Here is a 15,298-nt window from a genome sequence, read left to right on the forward strand (position 1 = left end):
AAATTTTAAAAACCTCAGCACTTCAGCATGTTCCATTAGTTATTTATTTATAAATTTTAGTTGTCTCTTTACGGACTCTCAGTCAATCAGACACAGTTTTTAGGGTGTGATTCTTCAGCCAGGGTTATTCCCTCTTTGCAACTTTGGGGAGAAAGTCAAAGAAAAAAGAAAATACATTCAGTTGATCAAACCCTACAGGTAGTGTTTTTAATGGTTTAGAGACAAAGGAGTACAGCCATTGATTTCTAGACTTCACAGAAGAGAAACAACCTCCAGACACTTGCTCCTTGGGAAGCCTACATTTTTTTCAGGAAAAATTAAAATTAAAAGAGAATGTTATACAACTGCAGAGCTTTTCTGGTAGTTAGGCACGTTAGTCCTCCATTAGTGTCCCATGGTTTCTGTGCCTGTATCTGTACTGAGATGATATCAGACCAGGAAATAGCCAGGAAGGTGCTGCTTCACTAATCCAAGTTTCCCTTTCAGGTTTCATCAGCAGATGTCGACAGGCCAAGATGTGCCAGGTTTTTCAGACAAGATGAATCTTTGTCTTTAAAGTTTAATATTCAAGCAGCAAAAGAGATAAAAATGTTTCCAGTAATTCTGAGTTTGTTCAATATTCAAATTAAGGAGATTAGATTCTGCAAAGCACAGAGTGAAATTACAAGTAGGAGTGTCTTTCCTTCTCTCTGTCCATCCAAAATCTAGTGTAGATATGGGTATAAATTAGCATAATCAGGGACTATTAGAATATACAGCAGCCTCTGAAGTGCTTACTAAGGAATACTTTGAAGTGCTAAATAACCTCCTTTCCTCCTTCAGCTGGTGTGCATATGGTCCTTTTGCTGCTACATGCTCGAAGCTGGTCACAGAAGAAAATGATTTAGGGCATTGTATAAGCCTCCACTGGTTTTGGGGCTGGCACTTTCATGGTTTACTTATGTCACAAGGAGTGTTGAACAATCAAAACCTGTCCCTTTAATTCCTGTCCCGATAAGAATATAAGGAATAGAGATACAAGCATTAACAATCCTCCCAGTGAGAAGTTCCATCTTTGGGAAGCCATGCCACCTAGTGCCAGCCCCCGTGGATGTACCAGCTGGAACAACAGCTGTAGTTTGTGGGAGTGCTCCTGAGCTGACAAAAACCTGTTTCTTTTTTGCACTTGAGTTACTCTGCCCTGAGCTTTCAAATATGACTGAGTGAAAAGTCAGATTTGGGCATCTGGATCCAGGGAGCAGAAATGCTCCAAACCCATGGTTTTGTGGTCATCCACAGAGCTCTACCTGCACAGATTTCAACAGCATCCCACATGTTTCATGTTCTGTTCCATCTGGTCTGAGATCAGCAAATTAAATTGGAATTCTCGGTGCTATTTAGGTGTGATTGCAGAACCTTTTCTCAGGGGAGCAGTTCTCTTTCCCTGCACATCGATGGCTGGCCAAAGACCAGGCTGGTGGGGAAATATCTGTGGAGCTTCCTGTTTAACAGCAGGGTCAGCCTATTCTTCCAGGTAAGCACAATACCACATCAGCAAAGTCAGACCCCAGACTGATGTCGATAGAGGTGAGTTCATTGTTTTTCATCAGGCCCTTTATTACTTTCTGGCTGCTACAACACTTTTTCTGCTTTGTTTTCCTCTTGTTACTGTGCATACTCAGGTAAAAAGTTAAGAAGCACTGGAAAAGGAATGAGAGAGTCTTTAATGCTTTGAATTGCACGGATTCTTTGAGTAGACGCTTTGGTAAGATTTTCACTGCTTGTGTTTGGTTTAAAATAAAGGCAAGAGTAAAGAGGTGTCACACATGTAACCACCATGAAGCCAGCATATGAGTCACATCACAAACTCTGTTTTCAATAACTGAGGATTTTAGCTCCACTGTTACTATTGTAGCTGCTGTTTCAACTTCTTTCTGGTAAGTGGCTCAGACTTCCAGAATACTTTTAATTTCTGGACATGGAATAAAACTTTCAGAATAAATATTTCAGGAGGCTATAAGTGTTAAAATGTCCATTATTCACAGAGAGATTGTATTGTAATTCTAAAGGTGAATGATGCCAAAGGATATGGCAATTATTGGGTGCTGCTGCTGCTGCACTGTTTTAGTGTCCTGCTCTACCACACCAGTCCCTGTCACCCATGCTGGATGTTGCTATATGACCCCGCTGCTTGATCAATGGAAAGGGGCAGGAAATTCTGTGCTTGTTCTTTCCTTCTCTCCAACTGGAATTGTCCTTTTCTGTAAAACTTCTAAGAAAATTACAAGGGCATAGCAGGATCAGTGTGTCCTGGGAGAGATGTGGATGAGGGAGCAAGAATGCTGTGGCAGATTCTCATCCTATTGGGGTGTGATGCGAGAGGTGGAAAAGCCATAACACCACTGGTATTACTCGTGCTAGGACTACACTAGAGTAAGACCCACCTGGAATATGTCCTCTTCTCTTCCCCCCAAAATCAGCTGCAGAGGACAAAATTAATAGGATGTGAGAAACTGCCGTTCTAAGTTCTCTAAAAACTACAGAGCCCCTTTTTCAGAATATTTAACAGTTTAGCAGTGCTTGGTGGTATGCCTATGGTTCCTTGTGTTGATCTTGCCAAATTGAAATTGTAGCAGATTTTTCAGTGGTAACAGCTATTGGGGGTGCCAGCTAGAGGAAGGGGACAGGTACAAATAAAATCAAGGGGCAGAAGTCCAGAAAATGGCCCATGCATGTGGGAAAACATACCATGGACCTGTTACTCTTGTAATAAAGATATGGGTGGCTTGGACTTATGCCTCTCTGTGATGACTGAGCTCTGAGATTAAGAGCAGAAAAAACAGGTTTGTGCCACAAAAGTATGTTTTAAGCGAAAAAGAATTAATGGGAGATATTTCCTCCAGTGATGTACTTTGCAGCTGTAAGTGGCTCATAAAATGCTCTAGAGAGAGGCCCATCCATATTAACCACAATGATTTTTGATCTTAGCTGGTCATGATCTTCACAACATGTGAAGCCTCAGAGGCAGTGAGCCTGCTTCCCCACAGGTTTGGTCTTTTCAGCCAGGAGACTAATATTGTTTGTATAGAGGGGCATACAAGCACACTGGTATAAAAGTCAAGCACCTCCCCACCCTTTTGAATAACAGCTAGTTAATGATAATTAACATATTGAGTATGCTCCATTCCTCCATTTGCAGTGTCTGTTCTTCCCCAAATGTTCTCTTGTTTAAATATTCTGAGATGCAGATCTCAACAATCTCAGTTGGTTAGAACATGGTGCTAATAATGCCAAGGTGGTGGATTCATTCCCTGTATGGGCCATTCATTTAAGAGTTGGATTCAATGATCCTTGTGGGTCCCTTCCAACTCAGACTATCCTGTGATTCTCTGAACCTCCTAATTTTCAGGCTCTTTCTGAGTAGCAAGTTTCCTTGTTTCTGAGATAAAGATAAAATGAAAGATTTTTATTATCAAGTAATCTTCGTGTATGAAAAGCATAAAGGCACACTTACAACCAAGCTCTCAATCTGCATTTTGTAGTTAACAATTTCTCCCTCACACAAGGGAGGAAGAAAAGAGCTTCTGTGCATTTCTACCAGCTTCAGTGTAAAAGGGGTCATGCAGAAGGCTTTGGAGAAGGCAGTTTCATCTCTGACTTAGTAATTGAAAGACCGCCTCTGTGTCTTTTTGCCAGTGTTATATTTCTGCATGAGACAGTGGAAAGGGAACACAGCTTTTAACTTCAGAGAAGATAGTTTGATAACAACAGTGAAGGGGTCTGGATTCAATGTGAAAGAGAGATGATGAGAGGCACTTTAAAACCAATTTCTGAAAAAAAGAGGCTGAAACACTCTCTGATTTAACATTCTTTTTTTATTCAAAGGAAAAACATGGGAATTAAATTGTTAAGAGCTGTTGCAGAGAGACTTTGCTGCTATAATGCTGGAGGACTGAGCAGCATTCGTTTGACATTTTATCTTCTACCATCCCACTTTTGTCCCTGTCTGCTCATGGTTTATGCCACAATCATTAATTATATCCTGGGAATAAATCAGGGTTACACAGTGTTGGTCGCTGGTGGACCTTTGCTTTTCTTCTTGCAGAAATTGGAAAGTAGGTAAGTGTGGGGTATGCCCAGCCCCTGCCCTGGAGGGATCTCTGCTGAGATAAGAGATATCGCAATCACCCAGCAGGACTCCCTGGAAAGGCAACCAGTAGTTATTGAAGGAGGAAATTGTAGCAATAGAGAGGATTGTTGTGGTCCTATGCATGGAATTGTTGGTCTAGAGAAATTAATTCTCTGCCTCTGCTGTGGTCTGTTCATGGGGCACCTGCTCATGTGGGTGCTGCAAAGAAAAAATTGGGCAAGTAAATAGATCAGGTGGTGACATGTGAAATTACATGCATAAAATGCAGTATGAATTAACAGCTGCTAAATGAAAACTATTTTGAGTATTGAGACATGCATACTCTGGGAAAAATAGTGCCGGATTCTGCTGCTAACTAAAGAGTGTCAAAAGCTTCTCTGTGTTAAATGTGGCTGGCTTTTGCCCAAAAAATAGCTGCTCTGAAAAAAAACGTTTTACCTCCTTGTGCTATCTTTCATAACTCATAGGCATGAGTGAAATAAATCAATTTTGTAAATAATCTTATACACTTATACCTTCTAATTTCAGAAATATATAATTACAAATGTAACATTCTACAGTTACAGAGAAAATTAGATAGAAAGAAAACGGTTCCTTAATCTTTGTTCTGTGCACTTTTCCATGCAATACTTAAAGCAAAGAATCATAGAGTTGAGTTGGATATATATCAATATCTCAAGCTGGAAGGGACTCATAAGGATCATCTAGTCCAAATCCCTGCTCCTCACAGTACTATCCAAGGCTAAACCATATGGCTAAATTATCCAGACACTTCTTGAACTGTGCTATGCCCACTTCCCTGAGGAGTCTGTTCCATTGACCGAGCACACACCAGTGAGGAGCCTTTGTCCTAATGTTCAGTCTGAAATTCCCCTGACACAACTTCATTCCATCAAGAGAACCACAATTTCCTAGGATAAGAACTGTAAGCATTATAAATACTTATTATAAAGCTGGGATGAACCCTAGGCTTATGAGAGGTAAAAAGAAGTGTAAAAATTTGTGAATATTGCTTGAACTTTTAAGTTATCAATTTTAAGCCTCTATACTGGATTTATTATTAGCATATATCTGTGGTACAATACTTTAGAGGAGTTCAGAGGCTGTCATCTCAAAATGAGTTAGCTGTCATGCCAGAAGCAAACTACCAGTAGTGTTCTGTGTGGGCACATTAAAATAACCTGTGCAGGCTGTTTAATGTTTTAGCCAAATTGTTACCTCTATCCAAACTGAATTCTTCAAAGACAGCTTGTTTAGTAACATACACCAAAAATGCCATGTAAATAAATGAGAGATAATCATAAAAAAATTAAGGATGAAGGGAAAAATTGTAACACTGACCAGCCACCCAGCATAATACAGATATGGACTGATGGTGAATAAATTTTCAGTGCTTATTAAAGGAAGGTGTTTGGCCATCAGAAGAGTGAGATGTGGAAGCAACCTCCTTCAGAGAATAACATAGAGAATTACAAGCTTCATAATATGTTTCAAATAGAAACTTTAGAGTAGACATTTTCTGTTGTCTATTCTTTAGAATAGACAATAGAAACTTTCAAATAGACAATTGTATTATGATAATGTAGATGTTTTTTCGGATCCAGTGGCTCAGAAACTCTTCTTGCAAGACAGAGAAGCACAAGGACACCTACCCTTGGAAGAAGAGCTTGTGTACCAGAAAATGAAGTTTTTTCTTTCCTTTTCATTCTCTCTGTACCTCACCTAGTCTAACAAAATATTGTTAGTGTATGTTGGCATAAATTTTGCCATTCCTGCGATAATACTGAAGACTATAATTGCATGTTTTTATCTCAATTCTGAATTTTATGGAGTTCCTACCTCTGCATTATAAGGACCACAGGTTTTTTATTGGTAGATATTTTTAGGAATCATAGTCTTTAGTTTCATTAGATTTTGACTCAAATTTACTTTTTTTTGCCTTATCCATTTTTATTAAACAAATGATTTTTTGAAGTCCTAGTTTATCCCTCCTAAATTTATATACTTTAAAGAATTTCCATATGGAATATAGAGAGGTTACTTATCCCTGTAAACACTCAAAGTCAGGTTGGACATGGCTCTGAGCAACCTAATGTAATTGAAGATGTCCATGATCACGGCAAGAGAGTTGGACTAGATGGCCTTTAAAGGTGTCTTCCAAACCAAACCATTCCATGATTCTATCCTATAGCATGAATTGGTAAAATAATAAAACAATACAGTTTTCTGGGTTTTGAGGTCCTAGAAGACTAAAATTATGGTGCTAGATTTTGGACTATTTTGTTAACCAGTGCATTCGGAATGTTAATGGCTCCCATTGCTTTTTACAGCTTTGATCTCACCGCTTATGGTGACACATTGGATTTACATAATTTACTTTTCAGTTTGTGATGATTTCAAATGGTGCTGCAGGACTAAGGCATATTACTGGGCTTTTAAAATTAACTTCTGTTTGCATTCCCCACAAATGACAGCCCGGGATACAACCATAAATGTAACAACCACAAAAAACATAAAAGCAAGTTTGTATACTATTTTATTGAATAGAATTTTTAAAGTTTTATACCCCGCCCTTGACACAGATGTATTTGGACTCTACAGCCAGCTAGATGTTATTGTAACTATAGTAGTGTTTGTGATATGAAAACTTATCATCTTTTATTGTCAGTGACTGTCTATGAAGTGTGTGTGACAACAGGAGACCTGTGGAACGCTGGAACTGAGGCTTATGTCTGTATTTCTGTCTGTGGAGAAAGAGGTGATACAGGATCAAGAGAGCTGCTCAGGTCACAGAAATTTTTAAAAGGACAAGTAAGTGAAAGACAGGGCATTTTTTGATATCTTTGGCTGGCTTTTCTCTCTCTGGTGGGTGGTTATTCCAAGAAAGGTGCTACTAGAAAAGAGATCATTACTGCATTCCAATGGCTTCCCAAAATTCCCTAATTAAGTTCTAAATACTTTCTAAAGTTATACCAGTGTTTTTGGAAGTGAGAATTTTCATTTATAAAATAAGTAAACTGTGTACTTTTGGCTTTCATTCTTCTGAAAATTTGATTTATTAAACAAAGAGGAAAGGAAATTTGATTTTGTATCTGCATTTCTAATGTTGAAATCTGCTGTAAGTTGTAATTGTTTAGCCATTGAAGCGCTCAACAGGTTTCTCATTCCTGACTCTGATCCCATTCATTTGAAAGGCACTACTCCCATTAGCAAGGTGATCAGGCTTTCTTCTACTTCTGTTTTGGGAAACCCGACCTTCCTGGTTTGCTCTCACTTTATCAACAGCTAATATTTCAAATGATGGTCTTCAAAAGAGTCATAAGGGTTTATGGCTCTTCAGAATCTCGTGGATGAAGAACGCTCTGCTTTTTAGATTTTTCTGAAATTTTGTTGGTTGATTACAGACCAACATCTTAGCTGTTGAAGCTGTGCACCTTGGACATTTGTACAAGATTGTTAAAGGACACAGCGGGCTTGGATCAGGTCAGAAATCTCACTTTCACTATACTCTCAACCATTATGTTAAGGACACCATCTGATAGTAATTTTTTGCTAATCCCTGTAAAAAACTGTAAAGAGGGGGAATGTTTTCAAGTTAAGACATTGATTGTGTCTTGTATTAAATTTAAAATGATGTATTATAATTTTAGATGGAGTTGCATTATCAGTTGCACTGTAAAGATGCAATTGAAGATTTTGGTCACACTGTCCTGTCATTAGACTTCCAATTAATGGTGAAACTTTAAATACTTGCAGTCACAAGTCCTATTTTTCAAACTCTTGAGCCTAAATACTGTAAACATAGCAACTTATTTGGGGCCATCATAAGCTGCTATCTAATGTTTTGATGGTTTTTTTATATTTTGATTGGCAAAATGAATAAGTCTCATATGATGGCCATGTTAAAGGAGGGAGGGATGTAGCCAGGGAGAGACCCAGCACCTTGCAGGCCCATAAGGAAGCTCTAGAGTACCTAGAGCAGGTACTGTCTTCTCTCCAGCCATCAGGGTAGCTGTGACTCTTGCAACCTGACAGTGGAGCAGCAGATTTTGCAGATCCAATAGAAGAGAGAAAACTAGGATATCTAGCATAATTAAATACATCAACTTTTCTCTCATGAACAAACTTTTTTTTTGTTTCACTTTATTTCTTCTAAGGAAATTGATGGTTTCTGGACAAAGTTGTAATGAAGGATCCTATAGCAGATTTGGATTATACTTTTCTTTGTCACAGGTTGGTGGTGTTTGATTTGGGTTAGATTTTTAGTAAATTTGTAACTACTCTTAGTTTTTCTCCTGAAATGTCCTGTGAAGGGAACTATGTGTTTCCTAAGAAGTGAGCTGAGATGGTCTGATTCTTTTTACAGCTCTAGGAGTTGTATCTGCCCCAAACCTCTGGTCCATTTGAACTAAGGAGAAAGAAACAAAAAGTTCTGTGTCGGAATTTTCCATTCTTGCACCTTTTGAACTATTTAAGACAGATTTTTTCACACATTTCCTGTATCCAACACCTTGTATCTTCATCCATTCATCCATTCTTCCATGTCATACAATGCAAGGCTTTTCAGAAGAGTGGCTGGCTGTCTCTCTAGCAAACTGTTCCTGATTTACTGAAGTTAGTATGGAGATTAGCTTGGAGTTCAGTGAGCTCAAGATCAGACTTTAAGATCCTGCGAAAAGGCAATCACAAATTCAGCTAGCTGACAACATCTCCTTTACTCATTTGCTTTGCAGCCTGTCACTGAGCTGCAACGTACTTTGAAGCAATTCTAACTTCCCTGCCTTTTCCCCTGCAGATGCTGCTGCTATGAATCTTCTATTCACAGCTCATTTACAGTTTTATCTATGCCTGATTAATTCTCAACCCCTTGTAGAAAAATTTTAATCGATAAATATCAGTGCAAATATTACGAATGGTAAAGTCCAGTCACTTAAGAGTCTAGCTGCATCTTGCCAGTGGCACCCCAATTTTATTTCCTGCTCTCACTACTCTGAGTGAATAAATAACTGCCTGAGACAGCTCGGAGTGAGCGATGTGCACACTGAAACTGATTTATGTGTGAGTAAGGGCTTTCTGCCTATCAGATACAGCACCTCATCCTTGCCTGACCTAATTTTGAGTCTGTATTCTAGATGAGATGAACTGCTATGAAGAGATCTATAATGCTGGCTTCATACATAATTTAGGGAGAGTTCAAATCCATTTCAGGCAGAAAAATACAGGGTATATACTAGTTATTGTTAGAGCCTGATGCCGTGCTTGCTATCGTGCTCTGAGTGTGTGAATGCTTTTGAGTCAAATGGAGTTAACTTACATAAGTAGATGTGTACAAAGGCATTGTAAAAGCATAGTTCAGACATGGTGGAAGTGTTGCCATTGTTGGATTTGCCTCCTTGTATGTGGATTTTCAGGGCACAGAACAGTTTGCATCTTGCCATAGCCTTATTGCAGACAGGAAGAACAAACATCATAACCACTGCAAAATTCATGATTGACCTGGGATGAATATGAGCTGTCTGATTTGTAATAATTGGATTAGGCCCTTGTACCTCAGTCCAGGAAAGCATTTATTTATGTTTCACCAATAACAAGAAGAAAAAACATTTTTTTGCCGGTGTTAATCTCTTTTCACTAAAGACAGATTTTTATGTTGCTGTTTGTCAGCCTTGAGATTTTAATGCATAGGACAGCAAGTATTAAGTGCCATGTATACTATGGAAGTTGCCAATCACAGTTATTGCTGAAAATGCTCCTGGTTCTTAGGTGGCTGGACCAGAGACGGGAGACCAGGGCAACAGGAATGTTGCTAGAGAACTGCCTGTGACAGATGCCCACACGTTTCCAGGAAGTAAGTGAAAATTGGTGGGGAGGAGAACTGTCTCAAAGGGAATGAAGGATCCCTGCAAATTAATTACATTGTTTTTATCTGCATAGGACAAGAGCTGGAACTCAAGAGAGAAGAAACTGTAAGAGTATACATTTTTACCTAAATTTAAACTGTTGAATTTATGCTTTGAGTGTAATCAGGTCAGTTGAACACTATGTATGACAAATTCCTGTGTATCGTCTTCTCATAAGTCTTTCCTGTTTGTTGTTTACAGAACTAGTGGGCTGCAGAAAAGTGGAAGTTTCAGAAAGGCATGACACTTCAATTTTACAACAGGCTTACCTGTGGCTTTGTTTGCCTTTACCCAGATAGCAGAGTTGATGCTCTTGGTGGTAAAAAAACAAATACGGTAAAGTATTTTCCATGTGGATGTATGCATAAAAGATACAGGAAAAAAAGACTTTCATATAGAGACTCTTAAAATAGATAGAAGTAGATAATTGTAGTAAAAATAGATAGAAGTAGATAATTGTACTAAACATTTTCCTTACTTAAAACATATACATGTACTCATGACTGTAAGTACTCAGAAATTATATACCTAATTTACACACACACACAAATTCTCATATGGTGTCTTGTTGCTGGCTTTCCTTTACCAAATAGAAACTTCTTGTCATCTGCAGTTTAGTGCTTCTACTCACATGGCAAGGTCAGATACAGTCTTTTGAAACTAGATTCATCTAAGATAACAAGTTCAAATTTAGGTAGGTTTCATTAATAAGCAGTATACATATATGTGGGTGTGTACACATATATTTATATATATATATATGTAAATTCATTGTAAATTCCTTCTATTTTTGTAATTGATTTTACTGGCAGTCTACCAGTTCCACCTTTATCAACTTTCATCCTACTGCATTAGTAACACTTAACTCTAATACATGTCATATTAAGCACATATATTTTGTTCCCTTGGTAGTGATGGAGCTGCTTGGTCTTTCTGACATCTCACCAGGGACCTTACACAGATCTTTTTGGAACTGATAGAATCTTTCAGGACACACCAAAGAGTGCATCAGGAAACCACAGGATTCCTCCAGAGACAACTACATCTTGCAAAAAGGCAATGTAATGGACTGGTAGAACAGTCGCTTAAAAAATCGCTGTTGTCCTTGGGGACAATAAAAGTCCCTTTTTACCTTTCATCAGTATTTTACCTTTCATCAGTATTTTACCTTTCATCAATATTTTGTAGTTATAAGAGTTAATTGTTTGCAAAATTTGCCAGATTTAAAATTTTAGAAGCCATGAGCTATGTTGCAGGATTTGCTTTACAAATTCTAATATGGATGTAGAGAAAATGAAATCTCTTACCTGAGAGCTTTATGCTCCCTACACCATCTGTTATTTATCATCTAAATTCATTGCTAGAGCCCAGTTCATTATGCTGGAGTTCTCAGCTTGTTTTTATGGATTTTTTTTTAAACATATGTGCTGATAAAAAGAAATTTGTTCCTTATCATTACCTCTCAGGGCTTTTCTCCTCAAGACAGAAAAATAGACAGTAGTCCCTAGATACCCTTTCCTGAAAGAATGAGAGAATTTATTGATCAGAGAGGTCAAACTGTTGAGTTTAACACTTAATTAATTCTTTCCCTTTGAAAATGATAAACCATGGATTCTAATTAAATGCAAATATGAATTAATATACTTACTTCTAACATTTTTTTCATTTAACTCTTAGGTCTTTTTGACATAAATGTCAAAAGGAGAAATATATGTATATTCAGCAGTCATCAGATGCCATCTCATGCTCTTGCTCTTGTCAGAGGCCATGTAACTGGAAAGGTAGGGAATGCTGTTACTGATTTCTGCTTCATAAAGGCATGTCATCGTCTGATTAAAAAAAAATAAGTTTTTAAATCTGTGTAATAACTAATTGTATTTCCAATCAGATAAGGAGTGAAGAATTGCAGAACTGAGCCCAGGAAATTGCCAATAAATAGGTGAATTTAGACATAGGGCTTTGTTTTCTCACAATTTACTTTTTATTCTTCGGTTGATTTTTTTTTTTTTTTTTTTTTAAATTCAGAAATATCAGACCATTCCAAGATGTCATTTTTATTTGTTTGCCACATGTTGACAAGCTGCCTGGAAGGCCCTAATATCACCTCTTTTTCAATAAGGAAAAGTCCGCAGGCTTGATTTTAAATGCTCCTTTTTCCTTTGTGATTTTTTTTTTTTTCCTAAGTAACATGCCAGTCATAAGACAACTGTTAGAATCCAAGGTTTGTTTTAATGCATTTTGATTTGTTTCAACCCTCCTTCAAAGTCTTACTATGACCTTTCTTCCTCAGCACTTGTAGTATACAGATAGGTAAATGGAGTTGTAGAATTCAGTTCCTTCTGATCATAGAATCAGAGAAAAATCCTGAGTTGAAAGGACCCACAAGGATCATGGAAATCTGACTTCTGGCCCTTCACAGGACAGCAGAAGAGTCACACCATGTGCCTGAGAGTGTTGTCCCAACACTTCTTGAACTCTGCCAGGCTTGGTGCTGTGACCACTTCCCTGGGAAGCCTGTTCCAACCACCCTCTGAGTGAGCCTTTTCCTAGTATCCAACTGTTACGACCTATCCCAGGAGATGAGAGTAATTCAGGTTGTTGTTAATAGACTCCTTGGGGTTGATTAGAGTGAAAGGACACTGAATGATCAATGTGTGTAAATATATGCATATAGGGTTTATATGAGGAGTGTAGGTGGGAATGCCCAGGTACCCCCCCTCCTGCAGGGGAGCTTTCAGTCCTCTGGTGAAAGGCCTCAGAAAACAGTCTGAGAGTGCTTTGGGAGTCTTTGATGGTTTATGACACCTGCAAGACAGGACAGCTGTCTCTCAGGCATTGGAGCAACAAAAAGGCAACACAAACTTGCAATTAGCCTTATAATACATACTTAATACATACTTGTTTCACAACTCCTTCTAAAATTCATACAATTTTTCCATTACTTTTAAAGGTATATTGAATCTGATAGACAGTTCTTTTACACCTTGAAAATGAAAGATTTTCCTAGAAATAATGATTCTGTGTAGTCTTGAAAATTCTAAGAAATATTAGATGATGTAAATCAGAAGTATTATCAATTATTAGAGGGATTTTTAGCATTTTACATGGATTAAAATTCTAGTTTTATTTAAATATGAGAATGATGATGAGTTGATAAAATATTTAAATATGTATTAATATGTATTGATAAATGTGTTGATAAAATATTAAATTATGTATTTTATACAATGGGAGCATAGAGCCTGCCAACCTGAACAGGCAAACATGGAGAGCATGTTGCTTTACTCTTTCACGCTCTCTAAGGGCTTTCTGTGAGAACAGTATAAATGAATGAGGACAAATGCAAAGGCAAGAGAAGGTGGGCTTGTGGCCAAGAGTTACCATGGTTCATTTCCTGTCTGTGTCACTTTTATACTTCTTTGCCACATTTATAGGCTATGACACTCTCGCCAATTGAGGCACCCAGGCGTCTTTCAGATCTGTGTCATCTTACAACGAACTGTTTCTGTCAAATTCCACAGAGTCCACAAGTTTAGTCCTTAAGTATTAGGACTGCAGATCTGAAAAATGATTTTTGTACTGGACTGGTAGTATTGTGGGAACTCGAACAACACAGAAACTATATTGTGATACTCTCTGGTTTGGATTTTGCCATATAGTTCATCTAATTTATTATTTCTTCTTTGACTATGTTAGAGCAAAGTCAAGGCATGCTGTGAGCTCCATGTTCACCTTCAACCAAGTGGTTGTGCCATTCTTGAGTCAGCCAGCTACCCAGGTCACACTGTGGCTTTCAATCTCCAAGGCAAAGTAGCTGCTGAAACAACAGGATATGCTGGCCTTTCCGAAGAATTTGTTGTGCGTGTCAAGGTAAGGTGGGCAGAAGGAAGTTAGGAAGACTCTTCTGAAATTTGCTGTTGTAAAGCAGATTATCTAACCGAGTGTCAGAGGTTTGCAAGCTAAAAGAGGGAGCCTCTTCCACGAGGTGGAGCTCAACTACAGTTTAACAGGTAGGCGGCACTCGACAGGGTTCCCTTTGCTGCTCTCCCGGGACGAGCGATGCTGATACTGCAGCTGGTACATGCAAATAGGGTGGGCTGTAACACCGGAAAGATGAGACCCTAAACTTCCTAGTAGATCTTCGAAAAGTAGTACACCAGAGCTGCTGTTGGAAAGAGACAAGTTCCTTAATTTGCCACTCCCCTTGTGCTCTGGATGTTGTGCTGTGCTGCTGAGCAAGAAAAAGCATGGATGCTGTGCAGTAGGGAAGGATTTCCACTGCTCTGGTTACTGCCTGCACAGAAAACAGCAAATATTCAAAGACTGGAGATATACTTGAATTACCTGAGACCGACTCTTTTATATTTTATACAAGGGCATGCATGAGTAAGTGCTTAAAATAAAACAGTAGGAGCAGCATCAGTATCAAAGTTTAATATGGAGAAAGGCTGTGCTGTTCACAAAGGACTTTTTGTTTCTGATCTAAAGGGTGTGTTTCAACATGGTACCATCATTCTGCTCAACACAAGTCTCTGTCCCTTAGACCTGATGGGAGCTGCAGTGGAGCAGGTCAGCAGCAGCAGGAATCCTACTGGAAGGTGCATAAAATCGGTTCTGGACTCTGCATGTTTGAAAGTGTGAAAAAACCAAGAATGTATCTGAAGATCAAAGATGACCAGTGTGATGGAGCAGTAAGCAGTTCTTGTTTGTGTTTCCCTCTGCAGATAGTTTGAGTGAATTGTCAGTGATAAGAGAGAATCTTTTTTACTTGCTTGGATGAAAATGACATAAAACTTCATTCGGATTTAAAATGTTTCAGATCTTTTCCTTCATTTGCCAAAGAAAAGATAGAAAAATATAGCAAGAGAAGGTGTCTTGTCAATTTGGCAGTTGAGTGAATCAGTAAAGGTCTGATTATATTTTTAAACTATTGAGAATGTGGATGTAGTTAAAACTTATGTGCTGCTAGAGAGATGACGAAGATAAAACCTCTTAAAGAATAACTAAGATGTAAGCAACTGTATACTTCACTAACTTTTAAAGTGTGATTCTGTTCACCTAAGTTCAAATTCTCACATTTATGTGAGACATATTCTTGCATAAGTTTTATTTGGGAGTAGAAAACTGAATATGAAATAGAGCTGTGTAAGTACTCAAATATAAGGTGCATGAGAGCTTTTCCATTGCCTCCAATACACTTTCAGAGACAAAAATATTTGATCCATATTTTGAATATAGGCTTTGTGAGTATCTTATTTTTCAGCAGTGC

At 38.2% G+C, this 15,298-nt stretch overlaps 1 protein-coding gene across 1 annotated transcript in view; it reads left to right on the forward strand.

The window, feature by feature from the left end:
- RP1 (RP1 axonemal microtubule associated) overlaps positions 1-15,298 on the forward strand; it is an 82,815-nt gene that overhangs the window by 19,250 nt on the left and 48,267 nt on the right. The window contains exons 4-9 of the mRNA XM_069004990.1: positions 6,798-6,940; positions 7,534-7,612; positions 8,038-8,111; positions 9,893-9,977; positions 11,707-11,810; positions 13,726-13,899. Of these exons, the coding sequence (XP_068861091.1) occupies positions 6,798-6,940; positions 7,534-7,612; positions 8,038-8,111; positions 9,893-9,977; positions 11,707-11,810; positions 13,726-13,899 (659 nt within the window). The remainder of the gene's footprint in view (positions 1-6,797; positions 6,941-7,533; positions 7,613-8,037; positions 8,112-9,892; positions 9,978-11,706; positions 11,811-13,725; positions 13,900-15,298) is intronic.

This window comes from Aphelocoma coerulescens, chromosome 2 (assembly GCF_041296385.1).
Source record: "Aphelocoma coerulescens isolate FSJ_1873_10779 chromosome 2, UR_Acoe_1.0, whole genome shotgun sequence".
NCBI classification, from domain to species: Eukaryota; Metazoa; Chordata; class Aves; order Passeriformes; family Corvidae; genus Aphelocoma; species Aphelocoma coerulescens.